Source organism: Falco punctatus (assembly GCF_963210335.1).
Source record: "Falco punctatus genome assembly, chromosome: 2".
Lineage (NCBI taxonomy): Eukaryota > Metazoa > Chordata > Aves > Falconiformes > Falconidae > Falco > Falco punctatus.
In genome coordinates this window covers 117972712-117998022 of record NC_137581.1, presented here as the reverse complement: position 1 = coordinate 117998022, position 25311 = coordinate 117972712, and the positions used below count along the sequence as shown (strand labels likewise).

At 44.0% G+C, this 25311-nt stretch overlaps 1 protein-coding gene across 6 annotated transcripts in view; it reads left to right on the top strand.

Annotated features, from left to right (window-relative positions):
- The first annotated feature begins 1754 nt into the window (after positions 1-1754).
- The window catches only part of NECTIN3 (nectin cell adhesion molecule 3), a 69397-nt gene continuing 45840 nt past the window's right edge, over positions 1755-25311 (top strand). For all 6 annotated transcript variants that reach the window (XM_080375295.1, XM_080375297.1, XM_080375296.1 and 3 more), the window contains exon 1: positions 1755-2063. In XM_080375295.1, coding sequence (XP_080231421.1) covers positions 1844-2063 — 220 coding nt within the window. In that variant the 5' untranslated portion in view covers positions 1755-1843. The remainder of the gene's footprint in view (positions 2064-25311) is intronic.

Below are 25311 nucleotides of genomic sequence, written 5' to 3'. Positions count from 1 at the left end.
ACTGTACTGCAGAAAATGTGGGGCTTGTATGGAACCTGCTCTCAGTAGATGTCTCAGCAGCAGGTATGGTACAGACAGCTTGTCAGTATTTTCCCTGAAGTTTTGCAAGGATAGTGCATCTGAAATGAAAAAGCACGCCTAGACTGTAACAAAGCAAGGCTCTCAATCCAATAGTGTCTCTATTTTGCTATTAAAAATCTGATTTGGGGATTCATCCATTAACATTGTGCCCACAACACTGACGTTCAGATCAGTGCCAAGACGCAGCAAAGACTCCGTTATTTCCTAGAAAAGTCACCTTGTGATTTTGTGACCTGGTTACAGCCTGCTCTAATTCCGAGACAGCCCTTAGCTGGACTCCTGGGACCTTGGACAAAAGCAGGAATCCCCTCTTCACCTTGAGAGTGGCCAACTTGCCCTGCCACCATACTTAACAGCGCTGGTTTCCGCCTGCAGCTGAGGCATCATCGCTCTCTCTGGAGCGGCTCTGCCCTCGTCGGTGACAGCCTTACCCAGAGCAAAGCTGCAGGCTGTGCCATCGCCAAGAATCCCTGCAGGCGTTGGCATGACGGAGACCCTCGCTGCTGCCCGCGGACCCCCGAGGCCCCTCTGCGCGGGCTGCACAGGGCCGTATTTGGTATTCCTCCGTGACTTCTGCACAGGGCTCGCTGCTCCCAGATGGGTTTCAGATCCTCAGCCTGCCTTTGCGTGGAGTCATCTCCTGCGGGCTTAGCGATGGGGTCCGCAGCTTCTCACGGCCCTGCCCGGCACGCTGCTCCCCCTGGGCTGCCAGGCCCTACACAAGCCACGCTGGCAGGTGCTGCGGGCACGGGTGCCCCTGCCCGACCTCGGCGGCGGCCGTTAACCCCTCGGGAGGGAGGTTCGCCCACCACCATGCGGAGACGCGGGCGGGAATGCCCCCCGCCACTAACACCACGGGCCGGCGCCCACGCCCGCCCCGCTGCCCCGGGGCCCCGCAGCGGCCGGGAGAGGAGGAAACGGCCCGTCCCGCCGCGGGGGGCGCGGCCCTGCCCGGCCCCCGCTCCCCGGGCCGAGGGGACCGGCCGCCGCCGAGCCCGCCGCTTGGCCGAGCGGGCTGCGGCCGGCCCCCCCCGGGGACCCCGGCCAGGACACGCGCTGCTGAGCGGCCCCCGGGCCGCGGGGCTGCCGCCCGCCCGCTCTGCCGCACGGCGCCCCTCACCCGCCGGCTTCCCGCTGCCTCGGCGGGGCCCGCGGCCGGCATGCGCCGGACAGCGGCTGTGGGAGGACGCGTGGCGGAGCCTCCCTCTCCCCGCAGGGGCGAAGCGGGCCGGGAGGGGCGGGCGAGGCGAGGGGCGAGGGCGGGCGCGGGGGCCGGGCGGTGAGTCAGGCCGGCCCGCCGGGGAGCGCGGCGCCCCCGACCACGCTCGGGGCGGTGGCGGGCGGGGCGGGGCGGGCCGGGCCGTACCAACAGCCCCCCCGGGGGAGGACGATGTGGCACCCCCTCCCACCAGCCGCCCGCGTTGCCAAGGGGAACCCCTCCCTCCCCGTTCCTCGGGCGCGTCTGTGAGTTCACAGAGCGGGCCGGGAGAGGCGGGGGGCGAGGCGACTTGCGGCGGGGCGGGGGGGGGAGGGGGTAGAGAGCTGGCGGGGCGAGGGTCGAGGTAGGCACGCACGGCACACGCCTCCCTCCCCCCCTCCCCGCGGCGGGGTGGTGTGGCCCGCTCTGAGGAGGGCGGGGAGCGGCGCGCAGCGCCTCCCTGCTCAGTGACACACGCACCCGGTGCGGGGAGGCGGCGGCTGATCGGGGAGCGGGAGGGCGTCGTAGCGGCGGCGACTGGGAGCCGAGCCCGGAGCCCGGAGCATGGCAGGGGCCGAAGCCGCTGCGGAGGCTGCCGCTGGTTTCCCCCTTTCGCCAGCTCCTCCAGCCCGCCGGGAACTTTTTCCAGCGGCCGGTGGCGGTGCCTCCCCGCGGTGGTGGTGGTGGTGGCAGCGGCGAAGGCGGCAGCAGCGGCGGCGGCTTCGCTCGGCGGTACCGCCGGGGCTGGGGCTGCTGGGGCTGGTTTTCTCTCGCTTCTGCTGTAGTAAGTGAAACTTTTTCCCGTTGGCGGCCGGGGCAGGGCGAGGGGGCGGGTGGAGGAGGAGAGAAACCCGAGCCTGGGCAGCTCCGGGGGACTCGGCCGAGTTGAGGGAAACTTTGCGTGCGCGCCCGGCGGGGTGGCGGTTGACCTGCTGGCCGCCCCGCGGCGGGGGGAGGCGGCTGGCGATCGCGGAAGCTTCCCCCGGGGCAGGAGGGGGTTTTGGGGGGGGACCGGCGCCTGGAGACCCCCGGGCGCCTTCCCCCGCGCTCTCCCCGAGAAGCTCCCCCCCTGTCGCGCCTTGAGCCCGGCGCCGCTAGGAGCGAGCGCCGGGCGTCCCGGGAGGCCGCGGCGGGGAGGGCCGCTGTGCCGGCCGTTGGGGTCCCTTGCCTGGGGCGGGAGCCGCCGCCGGCAGCCTCCGAGTTCCTCCGGCCGTGGGCTCGGTGCCGCCCGCCTGAGGCGGCCGCAGGGCGGCGGGGGAAGTTTATCCGGGCCGGGGCTTCCCGCCGGGCGGGCGGCAGGTCAGCGGCCGGAATTCCCGTCCCGAGCGGCGGCTTCCGCCCGTCTGCGGGAGCTCGGCGCTGCTCCCCGCTGTAGCCCGAGGGGAGGGTGGGTCTCCGTGCGCCCCGGCCGCGCTTGGGGCGGGGGGATTTTTTTGTCTCCGTTGCCTTGCATCGTTGTTCCCCCCTTAAGTGGGCTGAAACCGGTGCCGGTTAGCCGTAGGCTCACGGGTTTAGGTCGCAGCGCTCCTCCTGTGAGAAGGGATCTGCGTGCTCTACACCCTGAGCAGCTACTCCGGGGACACTGCGGTGATGGGCTCCCGTGACCACTCGTCGGAAAATACCACCCCCACCCCGCTTTTTCCTGTGGAAAGCAAGCAAGCGGCATAGCAGTTGGGAACTAAATCCCAGCAGGATTTTATCTGTCTTTTTTTTCTTATTGCGTGCAATCTAGTGTCATTTTTACAGCAGTGGAACATGGGGGGGTTGGGGGGGAGTGGACTTGGGCAAGAGCACATCAAACCCCATCATCCTGCTGTTGTATTCCCAATGCAGCAATGAGTAGTTGGCAGGGATGTTGTATTATAGGACGCGCTGTGTCCTTTCCCTCTTGAAGGAGGGAGGAACAAGTTAGAGGAGGTAGTCCCCGGAGGTTCATGTGGAAAAAAAAAATAAAATACCGAGGAACTTGCAAGGCGTGCCACTATAAAACAGTTGTGTAGTATCAGAGAAATGCTTTTTCAGGGAGGGAGTTGAGGCACTGCTGCTCTAAGATTGTGCTCTTGCATGTAATAGTCTCCCCCCTCTGGCAATGATGTAACTTTCAGTAAAGATGATTATTGCTAATTTTTCAATATTAAGAAGGCGCCACATTTCAAAACCTTAAGGCTTGAATGCTTAGTTTCCATAGGATGGGCAAACTTCTTGCGCTAGTGGGGTTTTTTCCTCTTCCCTTTTTTCAGGGTGATTGCTGCTCTTTTGTGATTTAAAAAGGTGAAATTGCAGACTTGACTTAACCTTGCCAAGCTATTTTTACATGTAAATGTGAAGATAATAGTAACAATGAAGTTCAGAGCAGTGTCATGAGAGTAGCTTACTATTTTAGTCTTGATGAGCGTAATTCAGATGTCTGTCTTCCCAGATTCCTTTTGACACATGCGAACTTGACTTCCAGCTCTTCAGAACATCTGCCAAAAGTGGGAAAGTTGTGTTGAAGTAATGTTCTCTTTCAAGTGCAAAATTTTGAAGTATTATTTATGGATAAAAGGGGAAACTTAAAATAGCAGTGACTTTAGGACTGTAAGGTGTGGAGCAGGGGAAGATGATTTTTCATCACTATCTTTGTTTTTACTTTTTCCACCCGCAAAACTTCCCACAATTGCTTTAATAATCTCTGTAATTGTCACAGGTGAGTGTGAAGGGAAAGTAATATAAAGACTGCCTTTTAAGAATGCTTGTGAATACATTTTGAGTATGATGAACCCAAAACTGCAGACCGTTCTTCTTACTGGGTGCCAGTTCTGATAGTGCTGGCAACAGGAAGAGCTGAAAACAGCACCACAAAAAAATCCCTCAAACCAACAAACCGGTAGAGTAATTTCCCTATAAAATCAAATGAATTTTTATGCAATCATTTTGACTTGACTGCTGGAAATGATTACTTACTCAATCTGTAATTCTCAGAGAAATATTGCAAAAACGGCCCAACACTTTTCAAACGAATAAACTGAAGGGAGAAGGAAGAGACAAAACATATGTGGACTCTGAAATAACAGCAACTTCTGGATTTTTGCATAAAAGTAGACCTGCTTTTAATAAATCCTGCTCTTCTTAGGAAGTCGAGACTATTGGATTCATCTTGCATGTACTTTTTCTACTTTGTGGTTGAATAGTGTGTGATGCCATGAAGTATGTAGTAAATTTATACGCTCAAATTCAGCATAGCTTTGAACTAGGGGAGATATATGGCATTCATAAGAAGCATCATTGTACCCTTGAATCTATAAAATAACTTGGTATACATCATGGTAAATATTTTTCACGTATGCTACTAGATGATGAATTCCTTGCAATTAGAGTGCCTTGTTAGTTTGCACACAGTGGTAAGTTTTTTGCGAAGTTTTTTGGAGTGTAAGTATGAAGTAAAAACTAAGCAAAATTTTGAAGTGAGGTGAATAGAAAAGAAAAACATGGAAGATGCATTTTTTGGAGACTTCATTGAGGATTTTTTTTCCATTTTCCGTTGCTTATGTTAAGCTTCTCAGTAAGGCTAGAAAAAGAGGTGTTTGTAGATATGTTTTTAAATTCCCACTGATTTTTTCTTTTTCTTAAATCAGCCTGGAGTACAAGAATTTCAGCCTGTAGCGGAGCTGGGAAGGTTGAATTATAAAGATGTGGATAATACAAGTATACAGTGCTTTACATACAGAAAAGGAGTTGCAAATTAAAAAAAGGGAAATTCCCAAGTAATTATTGACCAGAACAGTCTATTGGACTGGAAACTTCTTTTTATGATTTCCAGGTTAAGTCATGACAAAAGTATGAGGTCAAGAGAACAAGGAACTGGGAAAGTGTGACAGAGTGGTCAAAAAGACACCACCACTTTTTCCTCCTTGTATGTATAAGGAAATGATAGTTTAGAAATTCCCCTCTGAATGTGCATTTATGTTTTTGAAAGTGGTATGGAGAGAAATGCACTTTTAAAAAGGTGTTAGGTGAGCCAATATGACAACAGTAAGAGAAGGAGTAGGAAAACTATAGAAGGTATTTGAAAAGTTAGAGGGAGTGGAATGTTGGTGAACTATGTACTAGGCAGGGCAGCGTGCGAAACAAAGCAACTGCACTGGTAGAAAAAACAGTGTAACTTCAAATGGAGAGTTAAACCTAGGCTGTTTGATAATTAGCAAAGCAAAAAAAAAGCCAGAAGTTTAAGGCTGTTCTTCAGGATAATGTAGTGTAATATGAGGTGTGCTGTTTTGGAACAGTTTTTAGCTCTGTTGTGTTGTGGTAGCTCTGTCCTGTTCAAGATCACTGTGAAACTGTGGTGCTTATGTAAAATAACTACAAACCAACAAAATACAGATGCTAACATTTTAATAAAATATGTTGTATAGGCTTATAATTCTTGACAGCTATTTAAATTGAGATTTGTCTTGTCTGATATTTATCTGTAGCACTGCATGGAAATAGTGCAAGTTGAAGTTGCTCTGAGAGAAGTGGTTATAAAACTTGCATGGACAGGGTGAAAGCAGGTTTACAGTAACCGTAAATTTTAGGATGAATGAAAAGTGAGGATGCCAATACTTGGGCTTCTGGTGTGCAAGAACTCCCATCCTGTATATATGGAAGTGAAATGTAATGTTACTTGAGTTGTTAGGATGTGAATGCATTGAATATTGTAAAAGAGTTATGATGGTTGTTTAGCCGCTTGAGCTACATAAAGATTGAACAGTTTCTTGAATTCTTGCCTCCTTAAATAACTTAATGTCACGGAATATGAAGATTGTTTGATACTGAACAAAAGAAGGCTCTAGCAGGATTTATTTCTTAGTCAAGTGTCCTGTTTAGAAATATGGCCAAATCTAGGTTGTTCTCTTTCCTATCCCCTTTATGTAGTATTCATCCCAGGATGATACTGGGAAACACAGAACTTTTCTGTAGCAGGAAAAGCAGAAATATGTTGCCTTTACAGGGCATCTGTACCAGCTGATTACCTTTCAGGTAGAGCTTTTCAGGTATGCAAAAATCACCAAAGTAAATGCATCTGCTGTGAAAAGGGAAAGGAATTGAGGGTGTTTTGCTTCAGGAAGCAGTGTGTGGGGCTAATGAGTAGCACTTGTGGAGCTCAGAGAAAAACTTGAGAAGCTTTAGAAAGTCTCAATCTCAATTTTTAGAGTCAAAATCAGTAGTGAATAGAAGTAGGGCAAGAGAAGTACACAACCTGGTGTCCAAACTGGTAGAAGGTAGTCCTGCTAAGTGCCAGCTACTTGCAGGGCTGTCAGTAAACGTTGTCCTTTTTTAGTGTTGATTCTGTTATCTGTTGAAGAGTATTACTTTCCATTCCATGTCACACCAGATTGTTGCTTTGAAGGTAGGTTGACCTGCAGTCCCGTAGTTGAACGTGACTTTGTCCAGAGTGCTTTATCGGAATGTGTGGCTACAGGCTGGCTAGGTCAGGCTGCAAAGAAGTGAGAGTGCTGAGGTTTTGTGTGTTGTCTGCTTGCTCTGGAGTCCTGATACATTGCCTCTTAAAGCCGAGCTGTGTGATGACAGGTTACTTTGCTCTGGCACTGTTTATGTTTATACTTGGACCTTTTGTTTCCAGCTTTGAATGAATGCCTTGCATTGAATCAGGATTATTTGAACTTTTTTTTTTTAATCCTTATGACTGTTATACTGACTGGTACATAGATACTAATGCAGAAGTTCCTGTAAGGAATTTTCTTAGGGACTTGATAATTAGGAACTGAATGGCCAGGTTTTGTTAATTAGTGAAAATTGTCTGTAGGTGTGATTACTTGATTATTACTGTTTTTTTCATGCCATGTGTTGTTAGGTTTTGTTGTTTGAAGAGGAGGAGGTATAGATCATCTTTACCTTCTAACCCAAACCATTCTATGGTTCCATGTGGGGTTTTGTATGGGTTTTTTGGTAGTGTTAGCCTATCTAAAACAAGATTTTTGAAAAGTATGAGTTTGAAGGACAGTTGTATTCACTGCCTCAGATCAGAGCTATTTGAAATGCAGTAATGTATTTTTATTCAGAGGATCAAGAGGATGATGAATTATTGGATTAGGCATGAGATGGGTTGATCAAGCTTTCTTGTTAGAGGTAGAGGGGTCATTAACACTGTTCACTATTCCTGATTAGAAAGCAAATGGATTGCCTAGAAGTGAGTATCATGTAAGTCTGGGAAGACATGCCAAGAATGGCTAAGAAAGAAAAGATGGAAATAGCTGAATGTGGATAAAATGCAAGGAAATAGGTGAGAAGCAATTAAACAGCAGAATGTGCAGTAAAGGCAATGTCAGGGCAAGCGATTACTGTGTTTCCGTCTACAGATTAGACGAAAAATGTAGTAGATGAACAAGCTGTTACATAAAAGCTTGTCATACTCCCCTGTGTGTGAAAAGATGGTGAGAGTGTAAAATAGTGGGTTAAAAAGAGGTGTAGATATGTATGAGTAAGACTTGAGGGGGCTCATGGCTAGTATTTACCTTGGTTCTGAAAAAGCTGGGCCAGCGGATGATTGCCACACAATTCAGTACACAGGCTCGTGGTGTGGAGCTACAAGGCATAGCGTGACAACGTCCAAGACAAAGTAAAAACACCGAACAAACTCAATAGATGAATGCTTCAAGAGTTATTTTTCCCCTTACGCTTTTCAGGTAATTAACTTTTAGACTTGGAACTGTTTTACATGTGAATTCAAAATGTGGTCTGTCTCTGGGTAATCAATAGAATAAAATGAGCAGCAAGAATGAAAAACTTCCAAAGTCTTGAAATCTCTGTCCTCTATACTTGTGTTTTCCCAAGTGTGGGGAACTGCGTAGGTTAAGTTTAACATCAGCATGTTATCAAGAAAGTCACTATTCAGGTAGTGAAAAATAACAAACTTGCAGACTATCCTTTTATTGATACTGCATTCATCTGTTCAATAGTTGTGCTTTTTTCCAGTTTTTTCAAGTAGTGTACAGAAGTAAAAGCAATTTTAATTTTGTGATACTTAAAATAGCATGGTTTTGTGTTCTCAGCATGAAAGCTAGTTAAGTGTAGCTTGTACTTTGAGTTGACTGGTGTACTAGGATTACCTGCAGCAGTACATGGCTCTTGCTGATTTTGCTCCGTGCCCCTGTATCAGGTTTTCATTATCTAGCATTTAAGATACCTTTGTATCTGTACAGGGGATCATTGTTTTCTCTTTTTCTATTAGTCAAGGCTGGTATAACATGATAGCTTTTAAATTTGTCCTTGGTGTCTTCCTGGAATTAGTTTGAACAGGATGTTTTCCTTAAGTGACTGTTAATTTAAATACTTAGAAGGTGCTACTGCTGTCACTGTAATGCAGTGGCACATGCAGAGTTTGAAGGCACTGAAATGGCAATCTCTAGCCTTTGCATTCAGCAAGTGTGTTTTTTAGGCTAGTCAAACGGGTCTCCCCAGCTGATGTGTGTACAGATGAGCGGAAGAAACACACTGTGCTAGCTTGATGATTTAGTTAGTTAGTTTTGGATCTGTTATTTTCACTAGCCCTTGAGCTGTAAGATTACAAATTAGTGTTTGATTTAAATTTTTGTTAAGCCTCTTTTGCGTAGGCATTCTTTGCCCAGTTCTGTTGCTGCTTTTTTACTTTCAATACCACCCATGCTGCGTATGGTTAAGCTGAACACTAATTACTGCTGGGACAAGCACACTTCAGAACAGCCTGTTGGATGAAGGCGTGCTGGACATAGAATGTGAGAAGGTTGAGGTTACGTTTAAGTTGGATAACTAGTTTTACTTAATTTCTTTTCATTGTACATAATCTGATAGAACAACGGTAAGTTTACTTAAGCGTAAATTCAATTACATCAAATGCAAGGAACTTCTTCAGAGTAACTGGGGGGGGGGGGGGGGGAAGCCTTTTGATTTGTATTAACTTGGAGTAATTTTTCCCCCAAAATTCATTCTTAATTTCTCCTACATCACCCATTGGCCCTTTCCACAGTAAACTGTGTTAAAGATTATTACCAGAGGTTGGAGAAGCAAAGATCAAAAGCTGTTAGGCTTAATTCTGTTTTTGAACATGTTTATAATGCAAATACTACCAATATTTACAAAAACCTACTGCTTAGCCCTTAACCTTCACACTATTTCTGTGCTTTAAACTCTTCCATGCACTTTTGACTTCAAAGGGTAAACTTCCTTGAAACAGAAGAAATGTTGTTATGACTTCATTAAGGTACTCTTAACATTTAAAGAGGCACTATAGATCTAGAGAAATCAAGCATGAGCATTTGATGGCTGTGACCATACTGTTAATCACTTCCTAGGAGATGTAGATGCTTCCTCTTGAAAGCTTCAATGTGTTAATATGTAGCTGAGGTAGCATAAAATAGTCTACCTCTGGTAAATGGCAAGTGTAATATACCCATTTATCCAGGACATCCTGTATAGGAAGTATACCAAGTTCTGCATGGTTGTGTTTCAGCAGCTTGTGGTATCAGGGGTAGTTTAAGCTTCTGCACATAGCTTCTACGGCAGGGGATTGGAACTAGACTGGCTTTAAAGGTCCCTTTTGACTCAAATCATTCTATGATTCTGTGTATAACAAGTGCTGAGTTCAACGGCTATAAAATAGTAAGGCTTTTGACAAAACCAGATTATCACAGTTGATGCACATGAGCATTTCTTAACTTAAATTTCTGTTAAACATTCTGTCAAATCAGAATGTAATCTGTTATTAAGAAATAGTCTTAATGTAAGCTTAATGTAAGACTTTTTCAAAAGATTCTGCTGAGAGTGTACAGCTTGACAGAAAAAGGTGAGGGCTATGGAACACTGGAACTTTTGGGGAAGGTCTTGTCGTGTGTTTTGAGAGCTACTTTACAGCTGTGTTTTCCAAGACTCAAGAGGCATGGCTTAGGTGTGATAAATTGATGTGGCTGCAAATGAGGTAAAAACTGAAGTGAGGAAAAGGGGTTATGGTGTCACCTCAGTTTGAGACTGCTCAGAAAAGGGGTCCTGAGTTGATTGCTGCAAGTACATAGGACAAGTCTGTGGAAGGCCACTAAGGTAGGAGGTCAGTAGTACATAATGTATGGAAGGGGAATGAGAGGCAAGTTTGTTTAGACTTGACTTTTCTCAAAGCTGAAGCACAGGATCCTAATCGCAGGCTATGTTTGCTTAATAGAGGTGAAAGAGAAAACAAAGACACAGTCTCCTTAGCTATGCACAGGGAAAGGATAAGTGGCAGCAGACGCAAGCTGCGAGAGAATTCTCATAACCTGTTAGCAATATGTTTTCCCACATGGAGAATGAAGCACTGAAACAGGTTGTGGAATCTGTCCTTCAAACTGTTCAGAATCCGACTATGGTGTGACCCTGAGCAACTTTATCTGACTTCAAAGTTGGCTCTGCTTTTCGGGGATGGGGTTGGATAACCTCCAGCAGTCCCTTTCAGTCTAACTGAGCCTCACTTGTTGTGCATGGGTAGGCAGGAGCTAGTATACTGTAGGCACTAGCCCTGGAAGAAAAGTAAAAGTAGTTGGAAGTCTCTATTAAGATTAAAAGTACAGTCTGCAATAAGTTTTTCCTGTAAAGCCATTTGACTGCTAAAAGCTTACTTTTAAAATTGGATCTCATTGTTATCTCCTAATATAAATAATACATTTTAGAGAATTTCTTAGATTTGCCTGCATTCCTTCTGTTAGCTCACTGAGTTCCTAAGACCAGTCCCTTACAGCACGGAGCCGAGTGGCAGTGTGACAGATGGGGAAAATGAAGTTTGGCTGTAAATCCAGCAGCTATTATACAGCATTCATATGCTTGGCTGTTGGTTATCTAGGCTTACTGTCTTGAGGCAGTTCCTGGACAAGAAGGGTTAACTTCCTGGAATAGATTGCAGTGGAGGATGGCCTTAAGAGCTAAAAAAAAAAAAAGCCAGCAGTGTCAGCAGTGCAGAGGGCAGCAGGCATCACATAACTTCCCAGTGTAACTGGTAACTCATCAGGTCCTGTCAGGGACAGCTGGGATTTAGGCACTGTGTTCTCTGGTTTGCTGTTCCTGACAAAATAGATGGGCTTTCTATTCCATTGTGCGGCTGCAGTTGTTAAATATTGGCAGATAACACTGGAACTTTACAAGTCACTGAAAATGTGAAGTTAATGTTTAGCTGTCTTTCTGAACTTGCTCGAGGCCTTGCTAGTTCACGTAGAGCAAAGTACAGCCCGTCTCTTCCCCCAGACCTCAGCTTTTCCTGGAGTAGGTGGTGTGTGGGAAGACAGCATATAAAAAGCAAAGGAGTGGTCTGCTTAGGGGAATTGAGGTTTTCCTGGGGATTGGCAGTCTTCTCCCTTCAGCTAGAAAGACATCACATAAGTCAGTGTTCCTGACCAGTTTTTGATGGCTTTCTAATTCCAGTGTAGAAGGTATGGTTCTGGGGGCAAGGAATGCTGAACGCTTACAACTGCTGCTGTATGCTTAGCAGAATGTCAGATCCTTCCTTACAAATAATTTCACAGAAAAACAAAACCCACCCCCACCACCCCCAGATCCTGATACCAGGTGTTTATTTTAAGCAATATAGAATTTTTGCTTGCACAGAATTTTTTGCCAGTTTATCATTGAGCTTTCTCTAAAGACTGTGTATGCTCATACCACCAAATACAGTGGGCAGTTTTTTTTGAGCATGCCATGTTCTTTTTTCCATTTAAAGTTGGAGCAATGTCCATTTCTGCTTGACTTGCAATTTTTTCTTTAATCTTCCTATGTAAAAGCAGTATCCTATTAAAGACATTAATGCAGCAGTATTTTTCTGTTAGCTTTGTTCCCTCAAAAATGGCTGAAATGCCTTATAGTCTGTTTAAGTTATCCTGAGTAAGGGGATGTTACTTGTGCTAAAAATTCCAGTCTTGCTGAAGTTTAATAGGAATTTCATGGACCCTGCTTTTGGAATGGCATGCCTTTAAATGGCCATCGTTTCATCCTGTCAATACCAGCTAGCATTTCTGGTAGTATATGTTACAAAATTGTTTTTGTTGATTTCTTAAACTGTCTTGTGTTTATACTGAGTGAACTTACTTGCCTGAGACAAAGAAAAGCAATCTCTGTACTTTTCACTCTGACTATATTGGCCATTATTGGCCAAACAGTTCAGAAATCCTTCTTGCCTTCACCCATGCTTCTGAGTAGGTAAAATATGGCTTAGTTCTAGGAATTGTAACTTAAATGTGATCGCTTTTTATTAGACCTTATATTTGAACATAAAGAGTAGTTGTGAAATTCAGAAATTGGCATTAATTGTTTCTCAGAGTCCATAGATCAAGGCAAACGACATTGTTAACAATGAGTGGAGAAGTTGGGTCTGAGAGGTGCAGTAGGGCAGGAAGAACAGAAAGTACATAGGTGTGGAAAACTAAGTTACTGTATAACAAAATAATTAAGTACTGCTGTGGTACTGCACAAGCCTATAAATATAGGCATGGACATATGTTAATTCTAAATTTATATCTTCATTGTTTCATATAGCCAGCTGAGTTGGCCATCATTCCAACACGTGTGCCATTCAGTTCTGTAGTTAATGTGTAGGTTCTGGCTGACCATTGGAGCTGTTGTGTGCTGGCTGGTGTAAAGGCTGTGAAATGCCTGAAGGATCAGGTATGAATTCACAATCACTGAGAGTTCAGCAGTTAGGGCTAACTTCTGGATCTTTATGTAATACTCGAACTAATGGCAAAGGACTTGCTTGCGAAGATGCCTTAGTCAGCTATTGCTTTTGGTAACGTGCAGGATAAAATTCTGATTTGTGAATTCCACAGGTCATGCATTCAGCAGTATCTGCTAGGCCTATCAGCACAGTGATACTTTGATTGCCTTTCAAACAAGTACCAGCTGAGATGTGACACAGCTTTTTTTTTTTTTTCTTCCTGTTTAAGAAAGCTTACTGATGGCTAGCTGGGATTTGTACTGCTGGGGAGTAGTAGTCTCAGCACTTTTAATTATCAGATGGAGGAAGCTGATACTGCTTAGTGGTTTCATCATATCTGTGCACCTAGTTTTGTGCATCTTAAGTCTCCTGTTTTGTGTGAAGGACCTAGTGTTGGAAAGAAAAGAAGGGTGATTGTTATCAGAGAGAGTTTCTTGTGGGGTTTGGAGACACCCTATCTGTGGACTGGATGTCTTGAGTTCTTTCCCCCTTTCTGGGCCGTTGGATCCAGGATGTTTTGGAGAGACCAAGTCTGGTCTTTTGAGTGTTGTGTTTTGCAGATACCAATGTGTTCACTGATGATTCTGCCAAGGGTCACCCTGAGCATTATCAAGAGTGACTAAAGAACTCTCAGGGCAAAAGTGTAAGACATGAGTGCAGAGCCCACAGCCTGGGTGCCTATCCCAGTGAGAGAGAAAGACTCTGGTAGGAGTGAATGCGTCTGGCTGGTGTTGGAAGTAGGACTTTGACTCCTGACCACTGAGCTCTTCTTGAGAAACAGACTGCTGAGCTAGAGAGAGGGTCCATCTAATGAAGTAGGGTGGGAGTTTATTATCCAATAGCAGAACTTGTGAGGAGGGCTTTAAATAAACTAGGTATGTTGGGACATCCTCAGATTTTTTTTTTTCTTTAATCTGGAGGGAAGACATGAAGAGCAATAAAGAAGTGTCCAAGGAGGAGATGATGGGAGAGTTTTTCTCTCCCATTATGAAGGCAGCACAAGTGAGCACAACTGCAGACATGATCTCACTGGGGTTCCAGCTATGTGGTGGGATAGTTTGAATGACTGGAGTAGTGTGATTAGCCTGGATTCATGTCTTTTGGGAAAGGCAGGCTGAGAAGGTGGGACAGGGATAGTGGTCTACAGAAGAGTAGCTAGAATGCATGGAGTGTTACCCTTAAGAGGTGACAAGCTAGTTAAGAGTTCATGGATAATGTTAAGAGGACAGATCAAAACTATTAAGTGTCTGCTGTTGCTGGCTTGATCAAAAAGTAGATGAAGCCCTCTTTAGGCACCTGGAAGAAGCCTCATGATTGCAGGCTATGGCATTCATGGGAGACTTCAGCCACCCCGGTATCTGCTGAAAGAGCAATGGGGCTGGGTGTAAACCATCCAGGAGATGTCTGGGGTATATTGAAGACAATTTGTTGATGCAGGTGATCCTGGGCTGACTAGGGAAGATTCTCTACTTAGCCTGTTACACACAAACAAAGAAGAACTGGTTGAAGATGTAACAGTCAATGGTACTGTTGGCTGAAGCAGCTTTGAGACTGGGATTTGAAATACTGAGGAGAGTGGTCAGGACTGATGGTAGAATCATAACCCTGGTCGAAGAAAAATTTTGCCTTGTTTGGGGATCTGCTTGTGATGTTCTCATGGGGGAGACTGTGCTGGTGGGCAAAGGAGCTGAAGACTGGTGTTTGATCTTCAAGAGAAACCTCTTCAGACTATAGTAAATGTTTCCTGCAACGTGCAGGAGGTCCAACAGGTCATTCCAACAGCATGGAAGAACAGGGAATTCCTCACTGAACCTCAGATGCACAAAAGGGGTCCACAGCAGATTGAAGCAGGATGAATATGGAGACAGTATTTGAGAGCATAGATATAGATTTGGGAAAGCTCAAGCTCAGCAGCAGCTGGAAAGTAAGAGATGTTAAAGGTGGCAGGAAAGGGTGCTGCAACTATACTGTCAACAAAAGAAAAACTAAAGAAAATGTGCCTACTGCTTAGTGGGGCAGGGGACCTAGTGAGGAATTACATGGAAGAAGCTGAGGTGTACAATATCCTCTCTTAGCTTTGATTATTTTTATTTTTTTTTCACTGGTGGGGTCTGTCCTCTGGCTTCCCAGTTAGTTGAATCTACTAGCACCATCTGGAGGATGTAGCATAACTCACAGTAGAGGAGGATATAGTTTGAGAGTATTTAAGCCATTGCACATATTCAGGACCGTGGACAAAAAAGATGCTTCTGAGGGTGCTGAGTGCGTTGGCTGATGTCACCTTTGAAAAGTCATAGTGACTGAGGGAGGTTCCTGATGAGTGGAAGAAGGTAGATGACATAATCATGTTCAAGAAGGGTGGATCCAGGAAACTACAACCTGGTCAGCCTTGCCTCAGTCCCTGGAGTGGTTATGGAGAAAATCCTTCTCTAGGCCTTCTCCAGGCTCATGAAGGGCAAAAAAAGGTTGTTTGGCACACCTTGAAGGGTGTGTGGAGTCCAGCTGGTGGCCAATTGTCCATTGATACTGGGACAAGTACTGTTCCATGTCCTTGAAGGCAGGATATAGTGTGCTTTTAAGTTTGTGGATGGATGGTACCAAACAGGGATACAATTGATACACCAGGAGGCAGGACTGTGATGTTGAGCAACTTCAACATGCTGGAGAAAAACAGACTGACTGGAACGTCACGGAGATCAGCAGTAGCAAGTGTGAAGTCACACATCTGGACTGAAATAACCCCTGCAACAGCATGGACTGTGGCCCAGTGGGCTGGAAGGCAGCTTGGCGGACAGATGTAGGGACATGGTGAACAACAAATTGAGCAGTTTGCCCTCGCAGCAAAGATGACCTCATCCCGGGCTCCATTCAGCATGACAGCAGGCTGAGGGAAGGGATCTTGGAACAGGAAGCTGTGTCCAGTTCGGGGCTCCCCAGTACCAGAGGGGCACCGAGGTACTGGAGCAAGCTCAGTGGTGGGCCTCTGTGTTGGCTGGGGGCTGGAGCCCAGGGTGTGTGAGGAGAGGCTGCAGGAGCTGGGCCTGATCAGCCTGGGAAAGGGGGAAGGATCTGCCATTGCTGCCTGATGGGAGCATGTCAGGAAGGTGGATCAAGGCTTTCTTCAGAGGTTCCTATTCCCTCACGTGCTGCGCAAGGTGCAGTGTGGGAAATTCTGAGCCAATGTAAGGAAAAAATACTTCTTTGTGAGAGAGAACAGATACTGAAGCAGGTGCCCAAAGTGGCTGAGTCGTCAGTCTCTCTCTATGTAGATAGTCAAAGCTTGACTGGATGAGTCTCCAAGCAGTCTTAACTGGGCTTACTCTGAGCAGGAGTAAGTGGCCTCTGGAGGTCCCTTGCCTCGTACCGATGTGAAGTCATTATTCTCTAAATCAATATTAGAGCTTGTTTGCCTTTGTCAATGATAAATGGATAGTGAAGAAACCTATACCTTGGAGTTCACTTGTGTTTGTGGTACTTGGTAGGTATCCTGACTGGAAATGATTAATACAGTTTATACCTGTGTCAGAGATGACCTGTTGAATAGTTTGGAGACCTTGCAGGCTTTCTATGAATACCTTTGCTGTGCAACCTTGTACTGATAAATAGTGATTCCTGGGACTTGAGCATTCTGAATGCTTGGGTCTAACAGATGAAGTCAGAATTATGAAGTGAAGAATGTCTTGCCGCAGTAATTTATACTCTGATAGACATGGGCTGTCTAGCTCGTGTAATCTAGCACGATACATATTGCATTTATGCTGCCATACTAATCATAAGGGTATGCATCTATTGCTACGTAGCAGAATACGGCGTTCTGCCTTCTAGTAAAAGACGGCAAGCAGCAATGACAAAAATGCAGTACTGATCACTTGGTATTGCGGTTTTGGATTCTGATTGGAGTTGTCTTGTGTTTCTGTTTATGTAATGCCAAGTTTGTTAGTGGTGGTGCTGAAACAAGGACCATGTAACTTGGAAAGGAAATTGTTGGACTCTGTGTGCATCTCCTGTGCATTGTGAGTTTGTGGCTAGGTGGAAGACGCTGTACTGCTATGCCATTGATAAGTGCCAGATTTTTAAAAGGAGCAGGACTGATGGGACAGTAACTCTTCAGACTTCTGTGATATTTAGTGCCTGATGCCCCAGTACCAATTTTCCTCTTAGTCTCAAATAAAATAATAAAAAAAGGGCAGATATTGTGACAGTATTAAATGGCTTTTCTGAATAAGGAGTGGAGCAGTTTGGAGTCTGGAAGGAAGCATGGGGAGGGTATTTATCAGGCCAAACCTTCAGTTGGCAATCGCTGTGGTCTTGCTATGACCTTTTCCTGAAGAGAATTCATGTGGGGGAAGCTATAGCTCGGGGTGGTGCTGGAGGATAGTAGGATCTTGCCTATTGCATTTCCTGGAGCATGAGGTGCCCTAATGATGTATAACTACTTTTTGCTGGTAGTAAGTTGGAATAAAGATTTATTACACAGAGTTATGGAGGACCTTACAGAACGGACTGATTGAATAGTGAAACAAGCTAAAGTATAGATAAATGTTCACTGATACCCCCAAGGCCTCCTTTGTGGAGGGGAGAAGTTAACTCCATATAATACGTTATAAGTATTATGTATTTGTGTACTTGGAAACAAGGCCCTGAGCATGCGATGGCGAGTTTTGTGAACTGAGTATTTTCTGTTAGCTATCTTTAAAAGGTGGGGGTGTCAAATCAAGTGTTTGGGAGTAAGAGAACAGAACATGCTGTGCTAGTGTGTACAAATAGGTTGTTTGCCTGTTCTTCAAATACTTCGGTTTTGATCTCTTGATGTTAAAAGCAAACTGAAGAACAACACAGATCTTAGGGTTGAAGTAGGTTCAGAGGTGGGCAGCAAGGGTCAAAGGTATGAAAGTGGTCATCTTAGTGAAGTTGGCTAAGACTTAGCTGAGAAAAGAGGCGATTTCTTGGCAGGAGGGGAGGAAAGTGAGGGATATTGTGGGATCTTTGAAATCGTGAGTGATGTCAACAGCGTATGCAGATTAACTCTTACAGTGCAAAAAGTAGGTGCTCATCACATGAAGCTAAAACAAGGCAAGCTGCAAGCAAGGAAGGTGTTTTTGGAATTGGTGGCAAGATTGCTAGCGCTCCTCGCCAGAGGATGCTGTGGATACAGAAAACTTGTGAAGCCAACAGGAGATGGATCAGTACTTGAAAATCAACTGAGGGTTAAGCTGACAGGTCAGATAAGGCTGGGGACAGCAGAAAGTATTAGGAGTAAATGTTTGTCCTGACAAACCACTGCCCCTGCACGTAGTTGCCTGTATTTTTACATGTGACTACTCTTGGTGATTTTTTTTTTTCCTTGGTGAGAGCACAAATCCTCTATGCTGTTAGGTTTCTGGGTGATGGGGAAGGATATGTGGAGTGCGGAGAAGGAATCTCAGTGTAGAACTGTTGTCTTGATCAGAGCATCTTCCCTTTTGGAAGCATTTTATGTGAGTTATTGAAAGGTGAGGTTACACAGATGCTATCGGTGACAAACACACACACACACCCCCCAATTTACAATAACTTGTATAAAATGTTCAGGTCACATTTATTTTGTAGTCATGTGACAATCTTTCATTGCCTTCTTTTCATCTATGCAGTCAATTGTACAGGCAGCCCTGCTCAAGTCAAGAGCATTTTTGACATAAGTGCTGTTCTCACCTGAAGAAAAATCCTACAGTAAGCCTTGCCTCCACTGGATTGCCCTTCACTGGCACAGCTGGACATCTCATACAGTTCTGAATGGTAGAATTATGGTGATTTATGGCAGTTTGAATATCTGGTGCTGAAGTTTGGACTGTGAACTGGAAGCTGTGTTGTCCTCCCAGCTTTACATTCTGGAGAGGAAAGTCAGGCCTGTCTTTGCCAGAGGTCTTGCATGAAGGCAGCTGCACATACGAAGTATGAACGAGGTGGTGTACTGTCCTGAAGGGTGTCCTCTGTCATGGAACTATATTGGCATCTGCTTTGAACTTAAGGTGTAGTAATGCCAATTTTGGAACTTCTGGACTTAGAATTGAAACCTTTTAAGAATGAGTTGGTGTCCAGAAAGTGGTGATTTCTGTGTAATGTACATAATTGTCTCTTTGAATCATGAAGGACAGATGGCAGTAGGTGATGGGGCTGACTTCAAGGCAAACGAAGTTCTGTGTACTTGATTCATAGAAAGCAGAGAAGCTGAAGCACTAGCTGACTAAAAGTAGTGAGGTGTTGCTCTATACCTTCTGAGCAGAATTTGTCATCACCTTGAATGTAAAGCCCTGCAGATAAACAAGAAAATTAAGCTTTTAAAATCAACTTGAAGCAAGCAACACTAAACTTAAGTTGAAATATCACGTTATAACATAAAAATGAACATACTCAGAATGAGTTACTTTTCTCAAAGCTGAAGGCTGTCTGTTTTTTCTCCAAGTCTTATTTGTGGCTCAGAATGAGAAAACTAATCTCTTCAGGAATGACTCAGTTGAGGACAAACTGGTGCTAATATCATGTGGATTCATAATATACAGCTTTGAGGAGTTACAAGCTTTTTAAAAAAATACATGACAAAAGCTGAATATCTGCTTATAGATATGAATACAAGAAATTAATAGAGAAGACTGATCACCTGCTGTGAATTGGCTGTCCCTCTGATGAAGAAAACCCTTACTGAAAAGAGTAACTGGAAAGTATACAAATAGAAGCAGCAAACAGTGGAAAATATTTCAGAAAACAGCTATCTATTTGAATAGCTTGGATGTAACATTCAACTTAAACCCCAAATGCAGTAGACCTGAGGATGAAAAAAGGAGCTGAAAGTGTGCTGATATAACATGTATATGTATGTGCTCTTGAACACAGAACTTCGGGTTTCTTTTTTTTTTGAAGTGCTACTAACTGAATGTTAAAAATGAAATAATTCGCTATCCTAGGTGTCTTCTGAGTTAATATTTTATTTAAGTTTTTGACAATTCCTTTATGTATAACTGTTTCGTGCCTTGATTTGCAAAGCAAGTGGTGATGGTCCTGAAACACAGGTGGAAAAAATGTGAATCAGCAGATAGCTACTAAGAGACCTGGGAGTGAGATTTCTAAAAGCAACATAGTCTGAGATTTTCTCAGAGTAGTGAGGTCTGAGTGAACTAAATGAGAGGTCAAGTGGTTTAAGTGTATTGAATGGATTGTTGCAAATAAGCTCCTGAAAGGAGAACTTGTGACTGGGGCCAGCAGCATGTCATACCAGCTAAGAAGAATTTGAAGGAAGACTAGATTGTTAATTTACTAATAATGTCTGTTAATAATCTTACAGTAGTTAGGCCAGCAAAAATCTTCAACAACAGATCATGTCTGTACCGCAGTGCAGGATTCAGCTTAGATTAGTTCGGATATTTGGGTTTTTTAATGACTAAACATCAAACCTTTCTAAAGGTTGTGGAGGTTTACAGTTTTGGCCAGGGTATTCATTTGAGGAAATCACTTTCTGTAGCATGAAAGGATTTCCTCATTTCAGTGGGGTTTGTTGTTGCTTGTTTTTGTGGTGGGTTTTTGTTTCTTCTGTGGAGGTCATGAAAGAGAGAAACAGGTACACTCAGCGGTGCTGGAATTTTTTGCAGTGTAAGTGCTTCAGGACCTTTTGTTGGGTTGCTGCCCTTGAGAACAACAAACAGTTCTTCCAGTCTTTCCTTGTAGGTCATGTTGTCCAGGCCTTTGAGCGCACTTTGCTGTCAGACTCTCCAGGCTGCTAATACCTGAAGTATGATGATCAAGCTGAACAGCTCCAGATGGAGCCTCACTGGTGTTGGCTGGAGCAGGGAGGTTACTTTTTCAGTAGCGTGTTCTAAACCAGGGCTTTGAATTCTCGAGATACAGTCACTGTATACTTGCTGTAACTTTCAGAACAGTCTTTGCTCTCTAACTAGTTGCTTAACACCCTGTATCTGTTGCTCATACTTGTTCCTGCTGACAACTATTCTAATTTGGACCCACTAGAACATGAAGCTTTTTTCAGACTGCCTGGTAAAGATTAATTATGTACATAACTTCAACCAAGACACAGAACAGAAGCTCATGCTCATTTTGACCTCCCACTGTATCTGTTGGATGTTTTGGTTATGTGTATCTAAACTGGATGCCTCATAGGAGTACTTCAGCCTTTTCCTCCAGGTTGGTTTGTCAGAACTGTTGACTCGTGTGTTTCAAAATATTATGAAGATCACTTGGAGCTCTCTTTTTTTTTTTTGGAAAAGGAGTGTCTCACTTGTTTGCTTTTGAAAGGGGATGGGATTGGGAGGTTTGTCTGGTTAGAGAGAGGTTGGAATCTACATTGCTTTTGAAAGGGGATGGGATTGGGAGGTTTGTCTGGTTAGAGAGAGGTTGGAATCTACATTGCTTTTGAAAGGGGATGGGATTGGGAGGTTTGTCTGGTTAGAGAGAGGTTGGAATGTACATTGCAGAAGAGCTTCCAGCTGCCTCATAGCTTGCCTCGCTTATTAGTTCAACATGTCTTGTAAACATCTGAATTCTTAGTATCAGCATAAACATGAATGTCTTAATTTGCCATGTGTTAACATACATAGAAGAATATTAATGTAAGAGTGTGTAAGACAGACTGATGCTAATGGTTTAAGTTGAAATTCCAGATGAAATTTCAAAGTTCATGGGACTTAGTAAATATTCCTGGTGAGTAGCTGGGTATAAAGCTTTAACCTTATAAAACTGGTTTTCTAAGGGTGTCCTTCACAACTCAATTTGAATCATGAGCTTAACCTTTTTTAAACTTTATTCTGATGTCTTGGGTTGTATCTAGTTTCCTGCTGCTTGAAACTACAGGTCTGTGCAGTGTGGTAGGAAGCAGATTATACAGGCACCTGGCCTTGGCCTGGTGTGGGGGTAGTGACATTAGAACAGAACCACCAGTTAGCGTGTGAAAACAACACTGTGAAATAAGCGTAGTGGGTCACAGCTGTGCCTTGTAGAGCTTCTCTGAAGCTCCAACTCATGACTTCATGAGGTGGATTCAAGCTATGTTAATGTTGAACTCTGAGTTTAACTACTTTCTTTCTTCTACTTCATATTGCACTGGAGTAAAATACCTCTTTTTAATCAGTTTCCTTTCTGTGATGAAGATGTCAGTCTTGCTGATAATAGGTGTTTATTTTGGTGCTGTAGAGGTTTGCATATCTTATCATCTTGACCCATTTGTATTAGGATGGGAGTATTCTATCCAGTATTGCTTTCTCTGGCCTTTTAACAGGCGGTATGAATCTTCTCTGTGGGCATTATCTTGTGAATGGTAGCTGTAGCCTTCCCCACAAATATCAGTATTCCTTGCTATCTATATATATGTGGAGAGAGATAGTTGATTCAGCAGCTGGAGGAAGATAATTGACTCTTCCATCAGCTGTGAGGAACGAGGGAATTGAATAACAAGAGCCTTTTGGTAGAATGGTGTGATATGTTGTCAGTTCTACCCTTAGGAGCAGCAGGTGTAGTTCAAAGTATTTAAAAATTCTGCAGAACATCCTATGATAGCACTTGAACTAAGATTTTGTTTGTCTTGAGCTTGATGTTATTACTAAAATCCGTGCTTCAGCAGCAGTTAACATGGGCACAGTACTGAAGAGACTGACTTTTTCATGCTTTCTGAAAATCTGCCAGTTCTTGTGGCCAGTTTCTATAGCTTCTTGGTTGCATGAAAAATTTTACCTTTGTGCAACTCTTAAAATTTTCAACTAAAATAGATGTTCCCCTTAGTATGGCCTTGGTTACTGTAGCCTACACGCTTACATAGAGGAAAGCTGCTCACATGTTAAAGTTAAGACTGGTAGATAATTTTGGTCCATTTGTAGGTATAAAAGGTTAACAACATTCAGAAGTTCATAGATGCATCAGCAAATGGTATACCAGTGCAATGGGAGAAATCTAGGAAACCGTTTTTTAAACAACTGTTAGAATGTTCCTAGTTGCTTTTTGGTATTGGGTAAAGTTGAGCTCCAGATTAAAAAGACTGAGTCCCTTGAACGTAAATAAAATGAAAAAGTAGCATTAGATAGCTGGCAAATGCAGAAAAAGGCTAAGAGGATTTCAGTAGTCTCGGCTTCAGACTGTCCAGTTGCTATGCCTCATTTCACCAAATTTTTTTGCTTTTCGGTAAGCTTAGGCATGCCTGTTACAATGCTGTGATAAACACTGAACAAGGTTTTAAGAATTGCTCTTCAAAGATGGAAGTAATATGCCTCTAGTTTGATTTTTTTTAAAAAGAAGAGCGAGTGCTGTACAAAAAGGGAACTTGAGCTGAGAGTCCAGCAAATGTAATGCTTACAGAAGCCAACCTCCTGCCCTGTTTCTGTTCCCAGCCTGCTTCCCACCCAAAACCTGCAGTGACAAACTACCCTCCGTTTCAAGCAAGGCTTGTGATAAAGCAGGTCCTTAGGCAAGAGCGCTAGGTTGTAATGCTATCTCTTTCATGTAAGTGCAGGGGGTTTTCCTGAGTCCTTGCTTAATAATTCTAATTGGAAGCTAGCGTTGAAGTTTTTTGTGCTACTTAATCTTGGATCTCTTCCATTCCTTGGTTCTGATCTTTTTTTTGACACAGTAATTTGATCATGCTCTGGTACTCGAAAGACACATGCTGATTTCTTCCCAGTAATTTAAGCATATATTTTTATAAAGCCTCAAGTTGAGGTTTCAGGCTTGTTTTCTGCAGTGTCCTTAAGTGATTTGATTCTCCAGCTAAACAAATCTGAAAATGCCACCAGAATGAGTGGCTGCCCTTGCTGCCTCTGTGGTATTGCCACTCGTGATTGACTGAGAGGGAATGAGCTAAATCAGGAAGAAAACAATTGAGTTCTTGTAAGCTGGGCTCTCGTAGGTGCCTGATGAGTGCTGATGCAGGAAAAGGGGGGGCTGGAAGAATGAGTCTGAGCTTTCTGATGTCAGCTAAAATTAAACTGACCTAAAAATAATGCTTAGCCTGACCTTAAGTGTGTTTCATGGGAAGTTCTGCTGACATAGCAACTTGCTGTCACCAAAATGGGACGTTCTTATTTTTCTGCTCTGCTGTTGATTGGAACTCTTCTTAGTTCCTTGCATTAGTGTATCCTAAAGCCAGATACACCCATGAGCCGAGTAGCTTGCTGATGTAGGGGAAAACTTCTGCAGTTTGGCTTCATTGTCTTGTGGAAATGGTTGACAGGTAGTGAAAGCGTGGTCTCTGTCTTGCCAGTGGTGTGCTTTTAAGCAGACTGTGGTTCTACAGCAAGTAACAAAATGGATTGCTTTTGTAATTAGACTTGTGCATGGCTGTTCTGTATAGAAAAATCTCTAAACCTGCTGTTTATTACAACAAATAACAAGCCTGGAAGTGTGGGAAGTTCTTTTTTATGCTTTTTTGTAGCACGAGTACTTTTCTTGTATGAAGAAGGTCATTATATCTTCAAGACCTTATTTGCTCACTATCTCTTTTCAGTTAGATAAGCTTGATGAAGAATTACTAGTGAACAGCTTCTGTTATCATGATCAATATTTGATAGCTCCTAGTTCCGTGGCTTTTAAAGGTGGAAGTGAGCTTTAGGGTTGGTTTTTTTTCTTTTGGTTACTCTTCAAACTGCTTTTTGACAAGTGAAGTGAGAATGGTCAGTACCTTGCTGTTTTGAATAAGATTATTATGATGGTCTGGAGAGCTAGTGAACACAATGTAAACCTAATAAAAAAAATTGTTTGAAAAAAAAGTGGTGAAGTCTAGTGTCTGTTTGAAATAAAACAATAGCTTGTACAATTTGGACTGAGATTTGCAGTGCTGGGCCTCGAAATCTGGTCTGTTTGGTGATGTGAAGGGTGGGTGGGAAAATGAAGATTGTGCCACTTGTCTTGAGCCAGGAGCAGGGGTGGTGGGAAACCAAAGGACCAAAAACGTGTTCGTCTCTGGGAGGTGTGTTAATAAAAATACTAGAGCAAGAAGCTTATGCTGTCCTTCCCTGCACTCTCAAATGAGGTAATCCATTGTTCAGTTTTTAAATTGTTTTATCTTGAGACTTTTAAGTTGAGGTAGGGCAGTCTCATGGTATTAATAAGTAAGTGTGAGGCCATGAATAGTAGATGTGACTGCTTTTTGCAAAGTCCTGTCAGTTATTAAAGTTACAAAAAAGAGCAACTGCTGCAGTTTGAGAAGCTGAGATATGGACTGTCGGTGTTCGCATGCAACTAATAGTGTTAGGTGTGAAATAGTTTGAGTTTTATTAGAATGTTTGCAAATAGTTTAGCAAATAGATGTGTCAAGTAGACCAACTAGGAGGAGTATCCACCAGCTTAACTTGTTAGCTTTAGACACAGTTTTGTGATA